The 26198-nt window shown below is 42.4% G+C and overlaps 1 protein-coding gene across 1 annotated transcript; it reads right to left on the bottom strand.

Annotated features, from left to right (window-relative positions):
* Positions 1-4660: 4660 nt before the first annotated feature.
* On the bottom strand, positions 4661-5930 carry LOC116833495 (olfactory receptor 5F1-like). Its single transcript, XM_032795068.1, has 2 exons — positions 5000-5930; positions 4661-4680 (listed from the first exon to the last, which is right to left on the bottom strand). Exons 1-2 carry the CDS (start codon positions 5928-5930, stop codon positions 4661-4663), a joined length of 951 nt encoding a protein of 316 aa, XP_032650959.1.
* Positions 5931-26198: the final 20268 nt, after the last annotated feature.

The following is a 26198-nucleotide window of genomic DNA, read 5'->3' as shown; positions in this document are numbered from 1 at the left end:
CAGTGATGGAGAATCTGTCACTTCCCTTGGTAAATTCTATCAATGGCTAAGAACCTTCACTGATAAAAATTTGCATCTTCTTTCCAATCTGAATTTGTCTAGCTTCAACTTCTAGCCAGTGGATCCTGTTATACCTTTGTTCACTGGCTTGAAGAGCTCATTATCAAATGCTTGTTCCCCTTGTAGGTACTTACACACTTTAATCAAGTCACCCCTTAACCTTCTCTTAGTTAAGCAAAATGGATTGAGCTCCTTGAGTTTGTTATTAATGGCTTGTCTTCACTACGGGAGTAAGTTGACATAAGATACGCTACTCTAGCTATGTGACTAACATAGCTTGAGTCGACATACAATAGGTCGGCTTACCCTGGTGTCTTCACAGCGCTCAGTTGATGGAAGACACAGTCCAATCAACTTCCCTTACTCTTCTCCAAGAGCAGGAGAGCGCTCTGCCATCGATTTAGTGGGTCTTCACTAGACCCACTAAATCAATCCCTGCTGCATCAATTGCAGCAGTGTAGATTTCCCCATAGTGGAGGCCAGCTCTATAATGCATGTTTTCCAATCGTTTAATCATTCTCTGAATTGTCTTCAATTTAGCAACATCCTTGTTGAACTGTGAACACCAGAACTGGACACACTATTCCAGCAGCAGTTTAACTGTAAGAAATAAAGAGGTAACATAACCTCCCAATTCCTAATGCAAGGAACAAATATATTCCAAATCAGAAATCAATGGCTTATCTGATTAAATAACCATTAGAAGGGTTTTGAGAACCAATGACTTGTTTTTCAGAGGTGTTGTACATCCACAAACACTAGTAATGCCAGGAGGAGAAAGAAGTATTCAGAATCTTTGGGAAAATAAGGTTGCAAGCAAGGTTTGTCACCATGGAAATATGATGGCACACTGTGGTGTCTGCCTGCCTCACCTACGCTCCTGGCTAGGAGACAGAATGCAGATCGTCATGCAGACTTACCATGTTCCAAGCTGCCCAAGGTAAGCCATGCAGTTTTCACCTCCCTATAACTGGAAATGTTTAAACCCTTACGCTACTGTCTTAATCAACTAAACACTTAGTTCATTAAAAACCTATCCTTTATAAATAAATACATAAAATAAATAAAAATAAAAATAAAGGAAGCTGTCATGGGATTCCCAGGCTGTCACACAACCCTGGGATCTTGCTGCTGAATTTAAGGCCAATTTGACACTTGAAGATGGGATTTTGACTTCAGAACATGGTTAAGAGAGTTGCATCAGTTTTGTACCACCAAAATTTTTTCTAACATGTCAAGAATATTAGCATTTAATCTAGTTCTTGAAAAACTCCAAATTGTAAAGATGAAAAGCAGCCCTGAAAGGACTCACATCTCGTTAATGCTGCCATATTTATTCATATTTCCAAGTATTTGGAACCTGGTCTCTGAGGGAGCATATAAATCTTCCAGTGACTGGAACATACAGCACCAAATAATTAAGCAATGGCTTTTGCGTGAATTGTGTATGGAGATTTAATTAAACACAAAAGTCATTTTCCAATTAAAACAGTTGGCAACTCTGTGAGGGCACAAATTCAGTGTTAAGTACCCTAAAGCATTGTGTTAGAGATAGTAGTGACCAAACCTGCATGGAGAGGTGGTGGACAAAGGGATTTAATGGTTCTCTTACCATTCTAATTTCTAAGAGCGGAAATGTACAAATGGCATACAGCTCAGAGTAAGGGGAACAGAAACCCTTCCAAAGATCCTGAGCACACAAGGGGGAATATGCCCACTGCTAGACCCCTTCAGGGTTTGCTATATATTCTTCACTGCGTGACCTGCTCCCTCTATGGGCTATTGCAGAGGGTAGAATCACCAGGAGCAGATCTATCTAGGCCACACCTCTTTCTGTCCCCAATCTATCCCATCTCTCCTCTGACCTATGCCCACCACAGACTTTTCCCTGCCCTTGAACACTGTCCCCTGCACCCATGACTCTCGCAAAGGTGACATAGGAGAGCCTGCTACACAAGGGGAATTCTCCAAAGGGGTCTCCAGGTAACATTGACTAGGGATCTCTGACATCACTTATCTGGTCTGCTGGGTGGGAGGTGTTGGCCACTGTACTCCACAACCCACTCGGTGGTGCACTCTGCTCCCTGTACTGTTGGCTGGGCCACAGACAGAGCTAGCTACTGCCTAGGGTGACAGTACTGGGTCTTTTAGTTCAGGCCATAGATTCTCATGCTTTAAAGTTCCTGGATGGATTGTTGGCCTCAGAGCATTTATTTTGATTTCCACATTTTTTTTAAACTTTACATTACATTATAATTTATAAGATAACATAGCATAAAATAAAATTCAAAATGAAGAAGTTGTTTCTAAATGAAAATCAAAACAAACCACTTTGATATTTTAAAAATGGAATTTCATTAAAATCGACATGTTCCCACAGGATATTTAGAATTTGTAGTCAGCATTTTCTGAGGTCAAACTGTTCTGACAGAATTTTAATTTTGAACAATTCTAGAAGTAATATACATAAGCAAGTTGGATCTAGCTAACCTAAGAAAGATTAGATTTTTATCAGCAAATGCTGATTTCACACAGAAACTAACTAAAAATATTTTCATCAATAATCTAAATTTACAGGTTGACAAAGTAAGAAAAGTGCTGTTTGAAAACTTATTACTGTTTGATATTTACTTTGTATATTTTGACATGTAATATTGACAATTTGTGTCTTACCAGCAATTAAGCTTTAACTTTTTGAATCTCAATGTCTACTGACCATTAAATAATTATTGTCTGAATCCCCTCTCTCCCCCGTAATTTCCTGCAGCTATGAATAGAGGCAAAGTTTCATCCATGACCTTTCCAGTTCTTGGGAAAACCCAGGATGATGTTAGTGACTTAGTGAGGGGTGAGATGAGAAATAAAACCCAAATGCTGGCAACTTGTGATCATCCATTTGTTGGTATGCATTTGGAACACTCCCTTCCCTGTGATATTGAGACCCCATCATGATGGGTCATTAAAGATCCACCTGCACTTTATCTAGAGTTGGGATACACTTAGCAGATCCCACTTTGGGTAATTAGATTTTTGCTGCCTAAACTCCCTCTTTTTCTTTCTCTCTGAAACTACTGAGTAGGTTGTCGTGCATTGAGTGGATGAGGGAGTACAGGTCGTTCAGGAGTGGCAGTTAAACTGTCATAACAACTTTTCCTGTTTATATCAATCATAAGAAAAACCACTGGGGGTAGGATACAAGAATATAGGAACTGCCAATCTTGGTGAGACCAGTAGCCCATCCAATCCAGCTTCTTGACTCCAACAGTGGTCAGCACTAGTTGCTTCAGACGAAAGTGCAGAAAGGTCTGCAGTGGGCACATATATGATAATCAGACCAGAGAGAGAGCAAGAGAGAGTTTCATGTAGTAGTTGAGGTTGAACAGCAGAAAGAGTTGAACCCCTGCTATTTTCTATCCCTGGCCTAGCTATCAAATGCTGTTACCAAATCAAAATCTTCATCTTTTCCTCTATTTCTGTGTAATAGCAATATTGGTTTTACATCCTTTCAGCTGCAGCCAATACTACAGAAGTACAAGTACGTAGTTGTATAGGGTTATACTGTGATTGTAAGGCCCAGCCCCAAATTTCTCAGTGTCCTTGCAGACATGGTGTCTCTCAGAGTTCTGAAGAGGGCTGCTTATATGCCATCTAAAAAAGATCTATCCCTTCAAGAACAATTCCATTCTAAATTAAATTGCATTTGATATCAGGGGCTACATGGGGTAGCAGGAGAAGGAGGTTGCACAGGTGAAATGGCTACATTTGCTGTGGGCAGCAGCCAAACACAAAGGAAGGAGTTGTGTAATTACTTCATAGCCCTTGAGAAATAACTTGAATGGTGGTTATGCTGTAGAGAGAATAATGACCCTCAGCCAGTCAGAGCACAGGGATTTGCATGTTTGGAGGCTTCTAAGAAATAACAATTCAGTTATTATGCAAAACAAGAGCCCCTAACCTATCAGAGGGCATTGCAGTGTTGATGTGAGAAATTAGTGTACAGTTCAAGTCAGTTATTGTACAAGCATCCCTGTTCTTTGAATAGCTAAGGTTATTCCATTCTATATTGTGCAATATAATACAGACACCTCTAATGAATGAGGACATAAGTGGTTGATGTAATTCATTTCCACAGTCCCACTGAACTAGTCTCTTTGTATTTGGGTCAGTTACACAGATCTGTGGCACAGTTCCCAGATTTAAACTTTCATCCATGACCTTTCCATCAACAAGTGATTTATAATCTGGGGGCGTTTCTCTCTCCTGAGGTTCAAAGGAGACACTTATACTATTTATAGTTTGGGGGTTAATGGAGCAATAACAATGCAACAGATGCTGCAAAGTGCCTAGTGCCTCCTGCATGGCTGTAAACCCCTGAGAGCATCAGACACAATAATAGCATGTTTGGGGAAAGGGACGTCAGGGACTGCTGATCTCAGGGTTTGCTGTCCGGTTATTACACCAATCGTATATGTAGCTACACACTGTGTTCCTTTTTTAAAAACACATTATGTTCCATTTACTCTGTGCCATTCTGCCATATGACTTGACTGATACTGGAATTTAAAGTACAAATGTTTCTTCTCTCACACATACCAAATTATCATTCTGTGATAAGTACTTCTAATACTATTTGTCTGCCTCTTCATCTATCTATCTTTGTTCTTATACAGTGCTCATCACCGTAGCATTCGAGAACCTTACAGACTGTTAAAGTGAGCACATGTGGGCCTCCAAAACTAATTTAAAGTCAGTGATTTCATGCCTAGCTTTAAGTGAGCATTTCTATGAGATGTGGTTATTACTTACAATGCCTATGTAAAGAGCACTTGAGAGAGAAGCCGTCTCAGCTACATTCCTCGAAAAATAAAGAAAGGAGATGAATGTGTTTGCTATTCTTTTCTAGTCATTTTAATAAATGCATTCATCTTCAAAACACTACCCCTCCCCAGTGATCTCCTCAGAGCATCCTTCACCTCTTTGTTCCTCAGGCTGTAAATCAGAGGGTTCAGCATGGGGATCACCACTGTGTAGAACACTGAGGCCACCTGGTCTTGGCCCAGTGAGTAGCTGGTGTTGGGACGTAAGTATGTAAAGATCAGAGTCCCATAAAACATGGTGACAGCCGTCAGGTGGGAGGCACAAGTGTTGAAGGCTTTGTGCCTGCCCTCGACAGAGTGGATCCTCAGGATTGCACCCAGGATGTACAGGTAAGAGAAGAGGATTATCAGGAGGGAGCTGACACTGGTGAAACCAGCTAAAATAGAAATGATATTTTCAGCGATGGAGCTATCGGAAGATGACAGAGCTAGCAGTGGAGGGGTGTCACAGAAAAAATGGTTGATGAAGTTGGAGCCACAGTATGTTAACCTGCTAATTAAACATGCAGTAATCATAGCACTCATGAAACTAGTGCAATAGGAGCTAGCCAGCAATGGGACACAAACTTTATGGGACATAACTGCTGAGTAAAGCAGTGGTTTGCAGATGGCCACATAGCGGTCATACGCCATCACAGCCAGAAGCAGGCACTCAGAGCTGAGCCAGATAATAAAAAAATAGAGTTGAACCAAACACCCAGAATAGGAAATGGCTTTGCTCTGTGCTAAGAAGTTCGCCAGCATCTTTGGGGTGACAACAGATGAATAGCAGATATCGACAACAGATAAATTACACAGGAAGAAGTACATGGGAGTGTGTAGTCGGGAACTGATCCTAATCAAAATGATCATCCCGAGATTCCCCACCAGGGTGATAACATAGATCACTAAAAACAACACAAAGTAGATGACTTGCAGCTTTGACCCATCTGTGAATCCCATGAGAATGAACTGGGTTGCTACGGTACAATTTTTCTCTTCCAGTGTTCCCATTTCTGATACCTGCTGAAAGATTAATAAAGAGAAAATGAACTATTTAATGCTCAGACATAATTCTGTGTACAAAGCATGCAAATGCATACATATTTCTGCATGCATACTGTTTTGAGATTTGGGCCTCAGTGATATATATTCACAAACATTCAACTTTCTACCTAAAGAAGGTAACAAACTTTTCTCTGGGGTTTGCTTAAAATGGTTTGTATAGTGACAGGCAGATAACAAAACAACTGAGTGCTCAGTTCAGTCTTATGCATCCGATAATTTGGATGTTTTCCAAAATGTATCCCATTGTATTTGGTATATTCTCTAAATTGGCGATTGGGTGGATCTATTGGATGGTAGGTGAGTAAGTGCGTGGCTGCATGAATAAACGGATGTAAATGAATAGGTGATTGGAAGGGTGATTTGGTTTGTAACTGGATGGGAGTCTCTATGAGTTGTACTGGACAATTGGATGTGTTACTAAACTGTTGAATTGATAGATGGGTGAGCGTATTGTTGGTGTAAGAAGGAGCTACGGAATAGATGGTTGTGTAGGAAGTTGAGAAGGTGGACAAATGGGTGAGTCAGTGGGCAGTCAAATGAGCAAGTAGAAATGTGGGATTTTGGATTAGTGAGAAGGTGGCTGGGAGAGGGCAGACAGTGTTGTAGTAGCCATGTTGATCTCAGGATATTACAGAGGCAAGGTGGGTGAGGTAATATCTTTTTTTTTGACCAACTTTTGTTGGTGGAAGAGACAAGCCTCAAGCTACACAGGGCTACACAAAGACCTGACTGTTGGTCCAGTAAAAGATATTGACAGTAATATACTGTCTCTGTAAGGCAGTAGTCAGATGAGTGAGAGAGTTTGAAGATGGGTGGATTGATGATGAGTGAGTGGTACTGTAGGTGTTGAATGAGTTGGGTAAGTTTTGGGTCTATTTCACAGTGGAAAATGTTCTGTATGACAGATATCAATCACCAGAACTGGAACCTATTGCAGAAGCAAAGGACTGGAAGCCTAGAGATTGAACTCTTACCCCAGGATGTGGTCCTTTTAGGAACAGTATGGCAGGGAAACTTACTCTGCTGCTGGTGATGCTGTTCTGTGAATAAAGAGAGAACTTGAGGGACCCAGAACTGTCAACACAAGAGCAGAACAGGTACAGTATTTAGTTATAGATGTATTAATCTAGCTCTTTTTCTCAGCGAAACACCCCAGTCTAATTATTATGTTAAATGCCAACCCTGTACCCTGGATATTACTGTTACGTTATTACTACATTGATACACAAAATCTACATCAGTCTAATTAGAGTGGAAGGATAAGTCTGGTAGTTAAGGCACTGGACTGGGTCTCAGAAGATCTGGATTCAATTCGCACCTCTGCCAGACACATCCTCTCTGATCCTAAGTGCAAGTCACACAGAGAAAAATATTAAAAAATGCCTGTGTAACTTAAGATCCTTAGTCCCACTTTCAAAAGTGTGAAGTCACCTTTAAAAATGAGACTCAAACTCCTAAGTCACTTAGGCCCATTTTGAAAAATTCACCCTTAATCACTCTGTGCTTTAGTTCCCCATCTGTAAAGTGAGAATAATATTTCTTGTCTCTCATCCTGTGTCTGTCATGTCCATTTTTATTATAAACGTGTTGGGGCATGAATTGTTTCTGAGTATGTGTTTATACATTGCCTGGTTTAATGGGGACCTGATCTCAGCTAAGGCACGAATTATTAAATCAGAGGGTTTCTTATTAGAAGAACCAAAATCCAAGGAAATTGGTTATTTTATTTAATCCCAGCCCTTTCCAAACAAATTTCACATTAGGAGTGAAAAGTTTGGATTTTTTAAAATATTTTTTTCTTTAAAACCTAAAAGTTCACCTAATTCCCAATTCCTACACTACTGACTACAATGGTTTTTAAATTTCACTAATAGAATCAGACTTACCAGGAGCCAAACTGAGCTACGAACACCGCTCACGTGTTGTCCCATGTTGTAAAAAGAATGTCTAAAGAGAATTTCAGTTCATGCTGGCATCTGAAAGAAAAGCCCTTTCTCAGCTTTCCATCAAAGCAAAAGGGGTTGCTAATTATGACTGTTGTTATTACAGCTGTGAAGAATATTCAGCTCTACTCCAAAGGTTGGTAAAGCCCACAACTTGAAAGAATAATTGGATCTGTGGAAGGATTCATGTTTTGATCATGCAGTAATATTTATATTGCACTGGGATCTCTGGAACTATGAAGGAGACTTCCTCAAACCCCGAATCGTCTAATCTCCCTTATGGAATGCACTAAGCAATTAAACAGTGCAGCCAAGGATCAGACTGTTTTAAATACATATTCAAATTTCCAAAGGAAATCCAGATACTCAGAACTGTGCATCTTGTATGGCAGGGCACTAACTGGGGAATACTAAATGTTAGAGAGCTTTTTCCTTCACTCTCACCCTTCCCTGGTCCTTCTCGCATGAACAGAGAGCAACAATACCTGAAGTCCGAAGGTGCAAACAATTTGATGTTTATTGGGATGAACTTCCAGCAAGCTTAAATTCAAGTTCCTTTTCCTTATTTTTCGAATCCCAAATTACTTCCTGTTTGCCCCTAATTTATATAGTAATATTTTCAGCTATGCCTTAATCAATCATTCTACTAAAATTTACCTAACCAATCCTAACGTATTGTAACATGATTAGCTAACCAATTATATCCCACCACCTTAATTAGTTTACACCTAGCAAAAATTAATTATACAGCAAACAGAAACAATCACAGAACCAGACACAGCCCATGCAAATAAACATACAAAACAATACAGAAGTAAGGATTTCACAACTACATCTATACAGACATAAGGGTTCTTCAGCTGTGTCTATTGTTAAGCAAGTCTTACCAGACAGAAAACTATCAAACTAAATTTCTAGGCTCTTTCCTTTTTCTGGAGGTGATAGATCGAATCACCTTCCTAACAGTCCCAGATTGCCTTATTTTAATATGACTAGTTTGGAATGTGAGGACATGACCATACATTTCCCAGTTTATGGCTGCTAAAGAACTGTCAGACTGTCACGGTAAGAGAAGACCACTACACAGACGGTGAGGCCTGGTCTACACTATGCGTTTAAACTGATTTTAGCAGCGTTAAACTGATTTAATGCTGAACCAGTCCACACTATGAGGTCCTTTATATTGATATAAAGGGCTCTTTAAATCAGTTCCTGTACTCCTCCCCGATCAGAGGAGTAGCGCTAAACTCGGTATTATCATATCGGATTAGGGTTAGTGTGGCCGCAAATCGACGGTATTGGCTTCCGGGCGGTATCCCACAGTGCACCACTGTGACTGCTCTGGACAGCAATCTGAACTCGGATGCGGTGGCCAGGTAAACAGGAAAACCCACGCGACATTTTGATTTTCATTTCCTGTTTTCCCAGCGTGGAGCTCTGATCAGCACAGGTGGCAATGCAGTCCCAAATCCAAAAAGAGTTTCAGCATGGACCGTACGGGTGATACTGGATCTGATCGCTGTATGGCGAAACAAATCTGTTCTATCAAAGCTCCGTTACAGAAGACGAAATGCCAAAGTGTTTGAAAAAAAAATCTACAGGCTACACAGTGCTGCGTGACAAGCGTAACGGGAAGCCAGAGACTCAAATGGACGCTCATGGAGGGAAGGGGTTACTGAGGCTCAATATCCCACAGTCGCCCAGCAGTCTCGAAAAGTATTTGCATTCTATGGCTGAGGCCAATGCCTGTGGTTCAAACCTCAGTGGTTCAGGAATAGCTCATCAATTTACCCCCCCACACGTGAAAAGAAAAGGAAAGGAAAATCATTTTATGACTTCGTCTCAGTGTCACCCTATGTCTACGAATGCTGCTGGTAGACGTGATGCTGCAGCAGTGAAGGGAGCTAGTATCACTCCTCCTCCCCTGCCCGGTGGCAGACAATGCAGTTAGAACTGGTAGCCGTCCTTGTTATCAACCCAGTGAGTGTCCTGCTGGCTTCAAGTGAGGCTGGGCCGGGGGCACCTGGGTGAAATAGGAATGATCTCGGTCATTCCAGTTAGATGGTTACAGAATGGCTGGTAACATCCTATCATGCAACTGGGGGCTGCGCTCCATCAGGCCCCCACCTTTCCTGTGTTAAAGAAAAATGTGTCCTGCTGGACTAAGCTAGCGCAGGCTGCTGGGCTCCTCTCCCCGCACTCTTACTGTCCTGCCTGGACATGTATGCATCAGGAGGCTACTCCCCCTCATTTATTCTCACTAATAAGTCACTTGTTTCTTTTCCTGCATTCTTTATAACTTCATACCCAATGGGAGAGGACACTGCCACGGCTAGCCCAGCGAAGTTTGGGGAGAGGAAGCAACGGTTTAGGGTTGTTGGCAGGGGCACCCCCCCGTGAATCGCATGAGCTCATCATTTCTGTGGGATCTGACTTCAGAGCACTGTGCTCTCTGATACACTGGTTCTCTAGCACACTTGCCCCATATTCTAGGCAGGACTGACTCTATTTTTAGAAACCATAAAGAAGGGATTGACTCGGGGAGTCATTCCCAGTTTTGCCTTTGCGCCCCCAGCTGACCTCAGCCAGGGGCACCCATGATAGCAGCAGACAGTACAGAGGCACAGATAACCATCATCTCATTGCCAATTTACACCGGCAGCAGACAGTACAGAACAACTGATAACTATCTCTGCTATCATACAAAAGCAAATAAATGCTGCTGTGTAGCGCTGGAGTATCACCTCTGTCTGCGGCATGCAGTACACATACGGTGACTGTAAAAAAAAAAAAAAAAGCTGAGCAGGCTCCATGGTTGCCATGCTATGGCATCTGCCAGGTCAATTCAGGGAAAAAAGGTGCGAAATGATTGTCTGCCGTTGCTTTCCCAGATGAAGGAATGACTGATGACATTTACCCAGAACCACCCGCGACAATGATTTTTGCCCCATTAGCCACTGGGCTCTCAACTCAGAATTCTAAGGGGCGGGGGAGACTGCGGGAACTATGGGATAGCTATGGAATAGCTACTCACAGTGCAACGCTCTGGAAATCAATGCTAGCCTTGGACCATGGACTCACATCACCGAATTAATGTGCTTAGTGTAGCCGCATGCACTTGACTTTATACAATCTGTTTTATAAAACCAGTTTATGTAAAATCAGAATAATCCCATAGTGCAGAAGTACCCTGATTTTTGATTCTTTCTTTTATATCTCTATAACTAGCTAAGTGATAAGAATACATCCAAAGTCTTAAAAGTATAAGCCTTTGCAGACAGGCCTGAATATCTATATCCTAACACTAAAATCAAGCCCTGCTATTGTGCTTGCTTGAGCATTGTAGGAAGGAAAATAAACCAGCCAGGAGGTTGGAGAGGGGAGGACAGAATAACTGTTGGGAATGAGCTACACACCTTTTCCACTCAAGTCCGGGTTGAAAGCCCAACTGATAGTGATCAGGAATTGTGATTTATCTTAAGTCTGATCGATGGCCTTTGCGATATGAATTGGGTCCCTCACTGCATCTTCTAGCATGACAGGTAACCACACCTAGATTTGCTTGGGACATTTTTTTTGACTGAAAATTTCAAATTTTAATTGAAAAATCATATTTTAATATATCTTGGCTGTACACTGAAATATTTTGGCTTGGAAATGCTGTTACAGTGACTTGTGGGAGTTGTACTTCAAGAACCTCTTGCTCCCATTTTTCGCTACAGGCTGCATTCCTTGGTTGGGCTACATGTTCCATGATGCACTATCATTTCCCTTCTTGGTAAGGGAAGGACATGTATTATTATAGACACATGGCCCCGGTACTTCTTGGGAGATGTAGTCTGGCTGAAGAATGGGGCCCATCAAGGACAATTGGAGCATGAAGTACCAGAGCTACAGGTCCCATGAGACACCATGGCAGCATTTCAGAATTGAAGTATTTTAGTTTTCAAATTAAATCCAAAAATATTTGGGCCCTCAGGAATTCAGGTTTTGGATGACAAAAAACAAACAAACATTTAGTTGAAAACCAAAAATTCCATGAAAAACAATTTTGATGGAAAATGTTTGACCCACATCACAAATTCCATCATTACAATTAGTGCTTATTGGTACCTTTTTGGAACCTTCAGCAGAAAAAGCAAAGAGTGATTAGGCCACAGAGACTGAATGCTCCTATCATCTCCCTGAGCTGTTGCTTCTAGGTCAGCATAGAGGCACATTAGTTGGAAATGACTAGTTTGTAAGTCCTTATTCTAGCTGCCCACAATGTATCTGATGTGGGTGATTGAGAGCAGTCTTCAATCTCCAGAGATGTCAGTCAGACACCTATCGCTCACATTGTGTTCACTGTGAAGTGTCGTGAGCTCTTTGAAAAGTAACTTGGTAAAAATGGCATCATGGCTTTCAGTGCTGATTGTCTCTCATTAATATCTACAAATATGCTCAGATTATATCTCACTGCTAACTGGTGTGGTTTTTTAACCTCATTGCTACCCTTGTGAACTTTGCCTGGTCTCTGAGAGTCAAATGGGCCATTGTCTGCCTCATGCATCATCATCACTAGCCAAACTGGCCTTCAGTGACACCTATCCAGTCACAATACCTGCCGTAGGTTTGCACAGATGGAACCAATTGGAACTGAAGAAATAGTTTTGTTGATGATGTGTAAAATGGGAAGGAGTCCAGCTCCTTCTCTCTCAGCTATGTCAGTTCTACAGCACTAACAGAAATAATCAGCAGTAAAAGCTGACTTCTGTCACTGAAGATAGAAGATGTGACTGTAATGCAAACAGGGAGCAGGTCTGTGGTGTAGGAAGGTGACATTTTTACATAGTTAGTTTTCAGAGAAAACTGTGCTTGGCATGACTGGGGAAAGGCTACAGACCAGAGAGTTTTAGGTTCGTGCTATTCCTGGCCTTTACATGGATAGACTGGGTAAGAAAGGCACGGCTGAGGAGGTTTCATGTGAAGGGGCAGAACTGACAGAGGCAGGCCGGCAGGACATTTTCTTGGCATGCTTTTTTTCTACTTAGGCTTTAAAAATTGAAATATTTAAAATAAAAATTAGATCTGCTTTTCTAACCTTTTTCTGGGTTCCAGTAGCTCAAGAAAGAATACACTGATAACTTCTAAACCTGTAAATCTCTATTTTCATGCCCAGGATACTTTAAATGAGAAAGAATAAAGCACAAATACATTACGTTACTAACATCTGTGTAACCAGGATGTGTGACAACTGCAGTGTTGCCAACCCTCATGATTTTATATTGCAGTCAACATTTGGTGCTTTTCTTAAAGCTGCAGCAGCTGCAGTCAGGTGAATCTCAGCTTTCATTTAAAGACAATTCATTGTCTAGACCTCATTATTACAGAGAAAAACTTCTAAGTATGACCAACTATTTGTATCTCTATGTTATGAGCATGCGGGACCTGTGTTATGATTTTGAATATTTACAGTTGACAATACTGCAGTCGCCTGACATGGGACATTGGCAGAGATTGACTCAGGACCTACTGCACTAGGGACCAGATCCAGTGCTCATTGAAGTCAATGGTAAAGCTCCAATTTCCTTTGGCTGTGTAGGAGTAGATCCTAAAAACAGGAGCATCTACACTTTGAGGTTAAATACTAAGCCCCTCTTTTTTGGCCTCTGCTATAGATTTGTTAAAGTATTATGTAGACTAACCACAAGGGCGGGGGGGCCAAAGACCTACTATGTGGCTTGAAGAAGGTTTGGTCATCACTCTGGTGTTTGCAGGAAGAATGTTTAGATGTGAGTAGGATTTGGCCGGACATTTTTCTTTTTAATCTGACTCAATTTTGGTGGAGAAAAGTTTGCCAATAGAGATGACAAACAGACCCCAGATATTAAACAAACCCCAGATATTAATCGCTACTAATTTAAGATTAAAACCTTTTTAGTCACAAATAGTCTTTTTATTTTCATAAACGGATAATTTTCACAAAAAATGTTTCATGGTATATTTTTTCGGTATTACTTGCCAATATTTCTTGTTTACATTTTTTCCTATTTTCCCTCTCCCTTCCCCGCCCTTTGTCTTTCCTTTTTAATTTCAGAAGAAAGAGGGCAAAAGAAAAGAGGAAAGCAGGAAAACTGAAAAGGGTAAAATAAAAAATATTTTACCAAACATTTAAAATGGGTGTGTTTTGAAACCTGCAAACCAAAACTTTGAAATTTTGAATCAAATTGTTTTAAACTTCTGCTTTCACCAGCTCTAGTTACAATGTGCCCAATTCTGCACCACTGACCTTGTGCTGTCACTTACAACAATATGAGGTCCTGATCAGGGCTGCCCAGAGGTGGGAGCAAGTGGGGCAATTTGCCCCAGGGCCCCACAAGAGTTTTTTGGGGCCCCTGGAGTGGGGTCCTTCACTCGCTCCGGGGTTCCCAGAAAACTCTCACAGGGCTCCGGCCCCTGGAGCTGCTTCTGCTCCAGGTCTTTGGCGGCAATTCCGTGGCAGGAGTTCCTTCCGCTCTGGGGTGGATGGACCCCCCTGCAGCCGAATTACCGCTGAAGGGGGGTGAGTCCCTCACCACCGAAGACCCCAGGCCCTGTGAATCCTCTGGGCAGCCCTGGTCCTGATCCAAACTTCTCTGATCTAAAGACTCTTCCCACTGACTTCAGGGCCTTAGAATGCAAAGGTGTACAAGATTGTACAGTCTTCAAGGTAATACAGTAACTCCTCACTTAAAGTCATCCTGGTTAATGTTGTTTTGTTGTTATGCTGCTGATCAATTAGAGAACTTGCTTATTTAAAGTTGCACAATGCTCCCTTATAACGTCATTTGTCAGCCGCCTCCTTTGTCCCTGCTTGCAGGAAGAGCAGCCCGTTGGTGGGGGCTTGGAACCAGGGTGGACTGGCAGCCCCCCATCAGCTCCCTGTTCCTCTAAGTTTCCTGTGCAGCAGCTGCCAAGCAGGATATCAATTGCCAGCAGTTCAGCTGTCCCTCCCCCCATTGCCACGTGCTGCTCCAGCCATCTGCCTTGGAGCTGCTCGCCAGAGCCTCCTGCTTGCTGTGCAGGGGAGGAAGTGGGGGGGCTAATGTCAAGGGGTTCCTCCTCCCCCTCCCTGCTGCTCCTGCACCCCACTTAACCCATTTCCCTAGAGAGTGGGGAAGGGACATGACAGGGCTCACAATGGAGCGGGCTTCCCGGCGGCAGCTTCTGTCTCAACTTGCTGATCTACTTTAAAAGGCTACATTAACAACAATGGCTAAACCTTGAGGGCTCAGCTGATTGCCAGTTCATCATTTAGCAGTAAGGGATTCCCTGGGAAATAGCCCACCCTCTGACTTCACCATCTAAACCAAGCTTCACAATCATCATTGCTGTGTACAACTATTAAATTGTTTGTTTAAAACTTATACTGTGTGTATATATACATATATATAATATAGTCTTTTGTCTGGTGAAAAAAAATTCCCTGGAATCTAACCCCCTCATTTATATTAATTCTTATGGGGAAACTGGATTAGTTTAATATAATTTTGCTTAAAGTCACATTTTTCAGGAACATAACTACAATGTTAAGTGAGGAATAGCTGTATCAGTCAAATTGCAAGAGGAATGGGTGACAGGATGGATCACTCAATGATTACCTATTCTGTTCATGCCTGCTGAAGCGCCTGGCACTGGCCACTGTCAGAAGACAGTATACTGGCCTAGATGGATCATTGGTCTGACCCACTATGTCTATTCCTATGTTTCCTATGGGATAATGTTTTACTGATACTAATATAGTCACTGGAACAAAAGTTTTGAATTTCAAATGTATTCTCTGAGCAGTTTTTGCAGTTAGAGCTCAAATAATTAGTTTCTTTCTCTGTGTGGTTGCTCTTAGGGAATTCTCTACTGGTAATTTCCTAACCGCCCCTATGAGGAACACGATAATGCAGTTTGGAGATTATGCGTGCTGGTTCAAAATAATCACCCTGACTCTGGCAACAAAACAAAAATGCAAATTCCAGAGAGGTTACACTTTCAGGTGCCTCTTCTTAGGACCTGAGGTGATCAATTTAGTGTAATTGACTCATCTCTACAGAAACAGTATTAGCTTCTGACAATTTTAATAAGCTCTCGGTGGGCATGATTAGAAAGTTTGTGCCTGCCAAACTGCGATTGCGTAAGTTTGCAAGCAAGTTTGGAAGTGTGGTTAAATTGGGTCCACTGCGCATCATTAAAATCTGAATGTGTTTCAAAGACACTGCAAACATTCAATGAAATTAGCAACTTCCAGAGATAAATGAAAAAGCTTAATTGCTTTTCTAACTTAGCGGACTCTGAGAGGCTTCCTTAAAGGAAAAGAGTCCAGGCGAAAGAGCAACAGGATTTATACAATGATTTCTCATCTCAAGAAAAGCTAGAAGTCCCCGGCCTATGCTAGCCACCATGCTTAGCACTTTGCAGTCCCAACTATACTAACCACTACCGGAAGCAGTTTAAGGAGTATGGATCATATTCATCTGATTGCTTTCTGCCATTCTAACAACGCAAAGCGGCTGTAAATTGAGGCTTAACTAAACTAGGTTTCATAGAATCATAGACTGTCAGGGTTGGAAGGGACCTCAGGAGGTCATCTAGTCCAATCCGCTCCTCAAAGCAGGACCAATTCCCAACTAAATCATCCCAGCCAGGGCTTTGTCAAGCCTGACCTTAAAAACCTCTAGGGAAGGAGATTCCACCACCTCCCTAGGTAACTCATTCCAGTGCTTCACCACCCTCCAAGTGAAAAAGTTTTTCCTAATATCCAGCCTAAACCTCCCCCACTGCAACTTGAGACCATTACTCCTTGTTCTGTCATGTGCTACCATTGAGAACAGTCTAGCGACTTCCTCTTTAGAACCCCCTTTCAGGTAGCTGAAAGCAGCTATGAAATCCCCCCTCATTCTTCTCTTCTGCAGACTAAACAATCCCAGTTCCCTCAGCCTCTCCTCATAAGTCGTGTGCTCCAGCCCCCTAATCATTTTTGTTGCTCTTCTCTGGCCTCTTTTGAATTTTTCCACATCCTTCTTTTAGCGTGGGGCACAAAACTGGGCACAGTACTCCAGATGAGACCTCACCAATGCTGAATAAAGGGGAATGATCACATCCCTTGATCTGCTGGCAATGCCCCTACTTATACAGTCCAAAATGGCATTAGCCTTCTTGGCAACAAGGGCACACTGTTGACTCATAATCAAATTCACTCATGTTGTCTACTCAAACCTGTCCCTTATTTGTCTATCTATGACTGCCCCCCTCCTAGATACTTTCTACATACTTTGCTTTGCTATAGTGGCACAAAGCAGCCCGAGCAGACTGATTAATCTGGCCCACAATTCCAGTACCACGGATAATAAACTCAGAGGTATGTTTGACAAAGATAAGACTGTCTGACATCTGTCCCGCTACCTAGCTGGTTCAACACTCCCAGCACTCCTGTTCTGCACACGTCCTCTTGTTTGGGTCTCATACTGCCCACTCTGCCTGATGGAACAATTGACAATATGGTTCTGTTGCCAGATGTTGCACTAAAGTCACTGGCTAGGAGGGGACAGTCACAGATACACAAATAAGGGACAAGGTTTTGAGTAGACAACATGAGTGAATTTGATTTTACTATAAACTACATTCAAATATGTGAGAAACCTGAACATAAAAGTGCTTTTGGGTAAAAACCATGAGCCATAATCATTCACAGTGTAACCAAATTAACTCAGCAGAGCTGCCTCTTAGATGAACTTGTCTCAATGTCAAAAATATAAACAAATTTCAAATTACAATGCCATTTTGACACCACTTTTAACACCACAAATGTTCCCTATAATAAGTACTATTCATTAGGTGAGCAAAACCATGCACGTTACTGCCATCTAGGCTAGGGTTGCCAAGTCTCCAGGATTGTCCTGGAGCCTCCCAGAGCTGGCATCAATCTCCCAGTGACCACTGAAAGCAAACCAGGAGATTTTAATAGGATATTTTAAGAAAACGACACTGTGTCATGTTGGGGGGAAAATATCTCCCGAAATAGTCAGAATTGGCAACCCTAGGTTTATAGCCCAATCATTTCAGATGAGCAATGCTTCACAGGTACTGCCACACAGTCATGAAATCTAATAATCCATTTAGTCTTAAGGTCTCATACCTTTTATGTGGGCAGCACATGACAGGTGTTGCTACACGGGTTTGTGGCCTAATAATTTTTACATAAGCAATACCTCACAGATATTAGCGTGTAGGTTTGTGACCCAAGAAACTTTAGAGTAGCAATATGTCACGGGCACCTCCAGGCATGAATGAGGCATAATAATCTCTGGATGAGCAACGTGTTACAAGTATTGCCATGCAGATTCGTGGCCTAATCATCTTCATGTGAGAAATACCACACAGTTTCTGACATCTAGGGAAAAGCTTTATTCATCTTTAGGTTAGCAACAGCACACAGGTACTGCCATATTAGCTTGAAGGATAACACTCTATCTGTATCTCTACACTTCCAAGTGGGGCTGTAATTCACAGCTCAAGGAGACATTTCCACATTAGCTCTGACTGAGCTAGTGCACTAGAGTGTAGCTGGAGTAGTACAAGCGGCAGGAGAGGCTAGCCATTCTAGGTACATATCCATCCAAGATGCTAGGCATGTACTCATGGAGGCTAGCCCCTCATGCCTTCCCAGTTACATTCTATATTTTGTGTGATAGCTCGATCAGAGCTAGTATGGGCATGTCTCCTCAAGCTGGGAATCAAACCCCCAGCTCAAAGGATAGCCATACCTTGCAGGTGAGAAATAACACAAATGTAATGCCAGCTAGGCCAAAGGCCTAGTAATCTTTGGGTGTATAATACTACACAGATACTACCAGGCAGGCATATGGCCTAATAATATTTAGATGAGCAGTACCACACAGATACTGCTATACAGGCGTGAAGCCAAATAATCTTTAGGTAAGCCACACCATGCAGCTACCACCATGCAGGTTTAAGGTTTAATAATCTTTCGGTGAGCAATACCACACAAACCTTTAGGTTAGAAATATCTTACAGGCATAGGTGCCAACTGCATGGGTGCTGGAGAACCCACGGGGAAAAATTTGTGGGATTCCCCCTCCGCTGAGCCTCTACCTCCTCCCTGAGCCCCCTGCATGCCTGCTTTTTCCTCCTAGTTCCCAGAGCTTGCACCACAAAGCTGTTTTGTGTGGCTGGGAGGTAGGGGGCGGGGAACACGGCATCCTCGGGGAAGCGGCAGGGACAGAGCAGGGATTTGGGGAAGCGGTCCAATGGAGGCAGGGAGGGGGCAGAGTTGGGGCGGGGACTTTGGGGAAAGGGTTTTTATGGCTGCAGGGCAGGGGCGGGGAAAGGGTGGATCCGGGGGCGGGGGGATGTGAGCACCTACCAGCACCGGGGAAAGTTGACACATATGCTTACAGGCAGTTTCAAGGAGTAATGTTCTATTCATCAGAAATGGCACAGAGATAAGGCTATAGGCTAACAAACTTTAGGTGAGCATTACCACACAAGTACTGCCACCTAAAGCATAAGAGCTAATAATATTTAGGTGAACAATGCCACAAAAATATGGCTATCTAGGCATAAAATTTAATAACCTTTAGATTAGGACTACCATATAGAGACTACCATATAGGCCTGAAACTTAATGCTCTATAGGTGAAAAATAACACTCAGGTAATGCCATCTAGGACTAAGCCCAAGTAATCTTTAGGTGAGCAGTACCACTGTCACAGTTCAGAGCAACTTCACTTGTATTTCGCCCTCCCTGGTCCACTAAGGGCATCTATTCTAGGCTCCCAGCTCCTCAGCCAACACCTCTCTTGGACAGAGATCTGCACCTCTCTCCCTCCTGACTGGCGACTTTCCAGTTCCCTGACTACACGGTGATATCCCCAGAAAATCAGACTGCTTAAACAGGCCAGCTTCTGTGCTTTGCTTTCTTATCAAAAATTATGAACTGTGTAATTGCCAGTAGTTATAACTTATTAAACAGATCTTGATAAAATAGTACATTTATTCTTAAGGTGAAAGCATTACAGAGAAAACATATTAAAAACAATAACCGGACTTACACACTTGCTAATAAGCTTACCAGCGATTACCTCCCAACTCCAGCAAGGGATCTGGTAGGAGTCAGGCCTTCAAACCCCACCTAGGGGTTTCCCCTGTGACTAAAAGTTCATAACAGCATCAGCTCACAACTCACTCCCTCTCTGAATAAGTCAGTCTATCCTTTATACAGCTTTGTCCACTGATCTTGTGCCTTAAGGAATGACTAGTAAGCAGACAAAGGCACACTATTCAGGCCAGGGGTCCCCAACTTGGTGCCCGCGGGTGCCATGGTGCCTGTGAGGGGCCTCTAAATGCACCTGCATCCTGGCCAGCAGTGTTATCCAGAGGTGAATTTCGGCAGCATTTTGGCAGATGCTCAACCACTGCCACGGTCCTTAGTCTGGCACCCGCCAGACGAAAAAGGTTGAGGAACCACTGTCTTAGACGAAGAATTCTTGCGGAATTTGTCACCAGCACAGATAGGGAATGAAATTCTCATTTTCAGTAATGTACACTAATCAAGTTCTTCCAAATCACCAGGAGAGACTCCTAATAGCTTTCCGTGGAAAAGTCCATGAGAAATTTGTCACTAGCATGGACAGGGAAGGAAAGTCTAATTTTTAGTTATTTTCACCCATAGCTCTGCACCAAGCCTTGTGACCTTCTGACCTTAAATGGTCCCTTGGGACCTTAAAGTCTATGAGTGTATGAGACAAACGATGATAAGTGCCTCCTAATAGCTTTTAGAAGAAAATGCCATGAACTGTTTTTCATTAGCACTGGTCAGGAATGAATTTCTTTCTTTTAGTATTGTCTCTGAACAGAGCTCTATCAAAACACCAGGAGAGAATCCTAATGGCTTTCGAAGGAAGATTCCATGAGACATTTTCACTAGCACTGGTCAGGAATGAATTTCTCATTTTTAGTCATTTTCACCAACCCACCTCTACCAAATCAACAGGAGAGATTCAAAAACTATTTCGAGGATAATTTCAGGAGACATGTAGCTCTACTTCTCAGTTTTAGTATTTTTCACAAATGCCTTTCTACCAAATGCCTTTCAAGGTAAACTTCCAAGACAAACGTCTCACAAGCATTCATCAGGAATTAATGGCTCATTTGTTTTCTCTTTCTCACAAACCAATCTCTTCCAAACAACTAGCAGTGCATGCTAATGGCTTTTAGAGGAAAAGTCCTTGAGAACTTTTTCAGGAACACAGATTAGCAATGAATTGCTCATTTTTCATCTTATTCATGAACGGATAGCTACCAAAAAGCGACAAGTCTATCCTAATGTCCTTAAGATGAAGAGACCTTGAGAATTTTGTCAGGAGACGAGACCAGCCATCAGTATCTCATTTTTCATCTTTCTCATGAACTGATCTCTTCCAGACGAATAGCAGTGCAACCCAGTGGCTTTTAGACAAAGAATCTTTGAGAAAGGAGTTAAAAACGCAGCTCAGAAATGAACTCATCTTACTCACGAACGAGTTGCCTCCAACAAAGAGTCGTTGAAGACATTTTTCCCCAGGACATGTGAGGAATGAATTTCTCATTTTTCGTCTTAATCACAGACTGATATTTTCCAAACCACCAGGACAGAGCCTTAATTGCTTTGAGACGAAGATTCCTTGAGCAACAATTAACGGTGCATTCTAGGCCTGGTATACACTATGCGTTTAAACCGATTTTGGCAGCGTTAAACCGATTTAATGCTGCACCCGTCCACACAACGAGACCCTTTATAGCAATACAAAGGGCTCTTTAAAATGGTTTCTGTACTCCTCCCCGTTGAGAGGAGCAGCACTGAAATCGGTATTTCCATACCGAATTAGGATTAGTGTGGCCGCAAATTGACAGTATTGGCCTCTGGATGGTATCCCACAGTGATCATTGTGACTGCTCTGGACAGCAATCTGAACTCTGATGCACTGGCCAGGTAGCCCAGGAGGTTTGGGGGAGCAGGGAAGCAACGGGTAGGGTTGATGCAGGGGCACCCCCTGTGAATGGCATGTAGCGCATCATTTCTGCAGGATCTGACACAGGGCGGCTGTGCTGTCTGGTTCCTTAGTACACTTGCATCATATTCTAGGCAGGACAGACTCTGTTTTTAGATACCCTAAAGAAGGAATTGACTCTGGGAGTCATTCCCATTTTCCTTTTTGTGCCCCCATCCAACCTCAGCCAGGGGCACCCATGACAGCAGCAGACAGTACAGAAAAACTGATAACCATCTCTGCTGTCTTGCAAAGGCAAATGAACCCTGCTGTGTAGCGCTGCAGTACCGCATCTGTTAGCAACATCCAGTAGACATATGGTAACAGTAAAAAAAAAAAGCTGAACGGGCTCCAGGCTTGCTGTGCTATGGCGTCTGCCAGGGCAATCCAGGGGAAAAGGGCACAAAATGATTGTCTGCCATTGGTTTCACAGAGGAAGGAATGCGTGATGACATTTACCCAGTCACCCGCCACACTGTTTTTGCACAATAATGCATTGGGATCTCAACCCAGAATTCCAATGGGTGAGGGAGACTGCGGGAACTATGGGATAGCTACGGGATAGCTACCCACAGTGCAACGCTCCAGAAATCGATGTTAGCCTCACACCATGGACGCACGCCACTGAATTAATGTGCTTTAGTGTGGACACATGCACTCGACTTTATACGATCTATTTTACAAACCGGTTGCAAAAATCGGAATAATCCCGTAGGGTAGACATACCCTATGTGAAATTGCCGGAATGATTTAACTTATGGTCTTAACCTGTCCATTAAATCGGGATCCTGTACCAATGACTGGAAGCTAGCTAATGTAAAACCAATATTTAAAAAGCTCTAGAGTAATACTAGAATGCAAGGGGTTACAGACTGGGTATCAGGAGATCTAAACGTCAGAAGTAGAGTGCGGCAGGCAAATCAAAGTAGAAGAGCCACACCGGCCGCCCTCTAGAGGTAATTATCCTGGCAATTACAGACCCTGGTAAGTCTAACCGTCAGTACAGGCAAATTAGTTGAAACGTTAGTAAAGAATAAAATTTCAGATACATAGAACATAAATTGTTGGGCAAAAAGTCAACATGGTTCTGTAAGGGGAAATCATGTCTTACTAATCGATTAGAGTTCTTTGAAGAGGGTCAACAAACATATAGACAAGGAGGATCCAGTAGATATAGTGTACTTAGAGTGCCAGAAGGCATTTGACAAGGTCCCTCACCAAAAGCTTTTATGTAAATTAAGTTGTCATGGGATAAGAGGGAAGATCCTTTCATGGATTGAGAACTGGTTAAAACAGGGGAACAAAAGGAAGAATAAATGGTCAATTTTCAGAATGGAGAGGGCTAGCTAGTGGTGTTCCCAATGGTTGGTCCTAGGACCAATCCTATTCAACTTATTCATAAATGATCTGGAGAAAGGGGTAAACAGTGAGGTGGCAAGGTTTGCAGATGATACTAAACTGCTCAAGATAATTAAGACCAAAGCAGACTGTGAAGAACTTCAAAAAGATCACACAAAACTAAGTGATTGGGCAACAAAATGGAAAATGAAATATAATGTGGATAAATGTAAAGTAATGCACACTGGAAAAATAACCCCAACTATACATACAATATGATGGGGGCAAATTTAGCTACAACAACGAGCAGGAAAAAGATCTTGGAGTGATCGTGGACAGTTCTCTGAAGATGTCCTCGCAGTGTGCAGAGGCGATCAAAAAAGCAAACAGGATGTTACGAATCATTAAAAAGGGGATAGAGAAAAAGACGGAGACTATTGATTGCCGTTATATAAATCGATGTTACGCCCACATATTGAATACTGCGTGCCGATGTCGTCGCCTCATCTCAAAAAAGTTATACTGGCACTAGAAAAGGTTCAGAGAAAGACAACTAAAAATGATTAGGGCTTGGAGAGGGTCCTATATGAGGAGAAATTAAAGAGGCTGGGACTTTCCAACTTGGAAAAGACTAATGGGGGATATGATAGAGGTATATAAAATTATGAGTGATGTGAAAAAGTTGCAAAGGAAAAGTTTATTTACTTATTCCCATAATACAAGAACTAGGGGGTCACCAAATGAAATTAATAGGCAGCAGGTTTAAAACAAATAAAAGGAAGTTCTTCTTCACACAGCGCACAGTCAACTTGTGGAACTCCTTACCTGAGGAGGTTATGAAAGCTAGGACTATAACAGAGTTTAAAAGAGAACTGGATAACTTCATGGACGTTAAATCCATTAATGGATTTAGCCATGATGGGTAAAGAATTGTGTCCTTAAACTCTGTTTGTCAGAGATGGATGGCAGGAGAGAGATCACGTGATCATTGTCTGTTAGGTTCACTCCCTCTGGAGCACCTGGCATTGGCCACTGTCAGTAGACAGGATACTGGGCTAGATGGACTTTTAGTCTGACCTAGTATAGCAGTTCTTGTGTTCTTATGTTCTAAGAACTCTCGTCCACTCCTCCCTCTCTTCTTCTTATTTTACACCCAGACTTGGCCAGCCTCGAGTAGTGCGAATGTGACTATGACAGTGCGTTAGGACTTTGGGCACTAGTGCTTTGCTTTTTCCTTTCTCTGACTGACGTGGGGGTTCCCCAGCACTCTCGGCTATAATATTATTTTATTAATAAAGCTTTAAACTTAGATACTTGGTATGCTCCATCATCTCCTCCCCTGACAAATCTGAAACCTCAGCCTGATCATCTGACACCTCAGGCAGATTGGTAACAGAAATCTGTCATAGTTTTGGTGGAGAATTGCAGTGAGGAGGCCTGCAGTGTGAACCAACTGTTCTGTCCTTCGCATTTCATGTTTGATCTGTTCAGCACTGTTGGTATTAGATGGATTCAGGATTTTATGGTTAAGGTGTGCCCAACCCTCAGCCATAGTAGGACTAAGATCTGGAGGAAGGTTTAGCATCCTCTCTCTACCCCGATGCTCAGGGGAAGGATGCAGGTAGGTCTACCCCCCGGTCGTAAAAGTGCCAGGCAATAGGAGGAAGACTTAGCGATCCTCTCTCCGAGCCGAAGAATAAAATCATAGATGCATACACCCTCAGGCACCCAGAAACCGAATAGGTACACCCTCAGCCATAACAGGACAGAGTGGAAGAGTAGAACTTGGGGTTTCTCATTCTGCCCATGGGGGAGGGGATTTGTATTGGGTGTACCGGCCTTCAGTGACAGAGGCCGAGTAATACAGAGGGAGGCTTAGCGTCCCTCCCGCTGGCCCAGTGGGCTAACACTGAAACTCCTGGTACCGGTGTGAGCAACGAGAAATCTCCAATGATCAGAAAGATCTTAAGAGTGGTACTAATCAGTTGTGATAAGATGCTCAGAAAAGAGACGGGTACAGTTTTACGCTCATACAAAGCACAAGGGATCTTTATAGAGGAAGGTAAACACACAACATTCATTGAGAACAACAGTTAGCATATGCTTTTTAGTCACACACACATACACATAGTTCTGTCAGTGATGTTCATAATTGCCAGACTGTTGTAGCTCGAGTCAATCTAATGGCCAGTTAGTTTGAGCACAAGTGTGGAGCTCGGCCCATGTCGGTCATGAGGCGATGCTCCTGGAGTATGGCTAGACGAATTCAAAAGTCCCATGGCCAAGCACCCTGGTTCTTACAGGTTTTTTCCCTTTGTTGAAGTCTATGGATTTTGCTGTGTCAGTTTGTGAGCTGTTACCTCTTAATTGGTGTAAACATTCCGATACACCTCCGAGAGAATCATCCTGTCCTTTGTTCTGATTTAATCAATTGTCCCTAGGGGTGCTAGTCTCCACCTCATGGTCATCAATCTGCTCTTCATTACGGACGCGCCTTGATGATTCTTTGTGGTCCTTTAAATTTCTTTACTTCTTCATTGACTCTGGCTATAACAGTGGCCTTCACACCTTATCTTTTCGTGATGCATACATCCTCATTCACGCAAACAGATCGAGAATACAAAGAGTAGTATTTCATATCAAGCAAAAAGTAATTGCAACTTAAAGTTTGCTAAGTTTTAAAATCAATAACCAAGACAATTTACAAAGAGATCCAAGTCTTCAATGGTCCTCTAATCTACTTCACATAAGGGAGAATCCTGTCTCTTGCTTGCTAAACAAATAAATGTAAATTTAACTAGAGCGCTTAATTTGTAATACATATACAAAACCATAGAAGACATTATAACACATCTTAAAACAAAAGGGTGACC

The sequence above is a fragment of the Chelonoidis abingdonii genome, chromosome 4 (assembly GCF_003597395.2).
Source record: "Chelonoidis abingdonii isolate Lonesome George chromosome 4, CheloAbing_2.0, whole genome shotgun sequence".
Classification (NCBI taxonomy): Eukaryota; Metazoa; Chordata; order Testudines; family Testudinidae; genus Chelonoidis; species Chelonoidis abingdonii.
This window is presented reverse-complemented; position numbering and strand designations above follow the sequence as displayed.